Raw genomic sequence first — 1,242 nt, 5'->3', positions numbered from 1 at the left:
CGAGCAGCCACATGAGCTGGGTGAGGGGGTCCTCCGTGTTCCCCACGTTGCCCGTCAGCTCCTGGCTGCCGGCCTTGAGGGTCAAGCTGCACGACTCTGCAGTCAGCAGGGTGAGGGCTTGAACGACCTGCTCTCCCTGGCATTGGTCTTGCAGGTGTTCCAGCTGTCCAGGCGCCTGCTGCAGCGCGCCCTGCAGGTGGCGCCTCAGGGCCCTCCTCTCGGGCAGAACGTCGTGGTCCTCACCCCAGCAGCGGGGCGTGGCGGCAGCGCGGCAGTCCGAGCACCAGCCACGGGACGGCCTGTCGAGGAGCAGAGTGGTGACTCACTTCAGCCGGACAGAGATTGGCCCAGTCCTAGATAAGGTGCTTACCTGTCTGAACGCTCCATCACCTCTAGGAGTTGGAAGTTACTAGGTAGTTCATCCGGTGAGACTTCGAAGACCTGGAAATAAAAAATCAAAATCAAGAATCTATAGATTCAAGATATATGTTGATAGCAGATGATACGAACTTTGGAATATAAGTCTGTTTTCCTATTTTCCCTCATATTTAGCTGTCATTTGTTTATGGTTGCTTGTTACTTGCAATTTTGTGATTCGGCGTACAAGCGGCGTTGAGGAGGAGATAAGGGCTAAGGCGCGGGCAGAGCGGCCGGCGTCGGTGGCAGGGACAGGGGGACGGGGAGCCTAGTATTGTTAGGCAGGGTAAGGGTAGGGGCCTGAAGCGACACTCTGCCAGTCACTCACTCACTCCCCTAGCACCAAAAAATGGTTTTCTGGTCTGCGCTTGGTTCTCTGTCCTTACCGAGAGTAAAAGCTAGCTGACACCTTAAAGTTACTTATATATTCTTTGTTTAGTCATGTTTAAGGTATCATCTGCGTAAAACAGTTTTGGATACGAGCGATCCACCACACAGAAGACGTTTCGGTTTTAATTGCACATCGGGAGCGGACTCACCCTGCGGCACGTCGGGCACTCCCTCCTGTCGAGCCGCTGGAGGCACCGCAGACAAAATGTGTGCGCGCACGGCAAGTTCTTGGGCAGGCGCTCCACCTGGTTGAACTCCTCGTCGCAGATGTGGCACTCCATGGTGGCGCCGGAGCTGCTTGCTGGTCCCACCTGGCGGCCGAGTCGCACTGTGTCCGCCTGGCTGAGCGCGCTGACGCGTTTGATGATATCAGGCAACTGATAGTGACTGATAGCGATGCCCGAGATGTGGCGTACTCAAATGGACTTAAGCCCC

The 1,242-nt window shown here is 55.7% G+C and overlaps 1 protein-coding gene across 1 annotated transcript; it reads right to left on the bottom strand.

Annotated features, from left to right (window-relative positions):
- Nucleotides 1–5: 5 nt before the first annotated feature.
- On the bottom strand, nt 6–1,170 carry LOC127751869 (E3 ubiquitin-protein ligase SH3RF1-like; the record flags this gene model as incomplete). Its single annotated transcript, XM_052276077.1, has 3 exons — nt 957–1,170; nt 371–441; nt 6–299 (listed from the first exon to the last, which is right to left on the bottom strand). Coding segments are annotated over exons 1-3 (497 nt in total), but the record flags the coding sequence as incomplete, so codon positions are not given.
- Nucleotides 1,171–1,242: the final 72 nt, after the last annotated feature.

The sequence above is a fragment of the Frankliniella occidentalis genome, unplaced genomic scaffold (genome assembly GCF_000697945.3).
Source record: "Frankliniella occidentalis isolate FOCC.00 unplaced genomic scaffold, Focc_3.1 Scaffold1562, whole genome shotgun sequence".
NCBI lineage: Eukaryota > Metazoa > Arthropoda > Insecta > Thysanoptera > Thripidae > Frankliniella > Frankliniella occidentalis.
The sequence above is the reverse complement of the archived record's forward strand: the minus strand, read 5'-3'. Positions and strand labels throughout refer to the sequence as shown.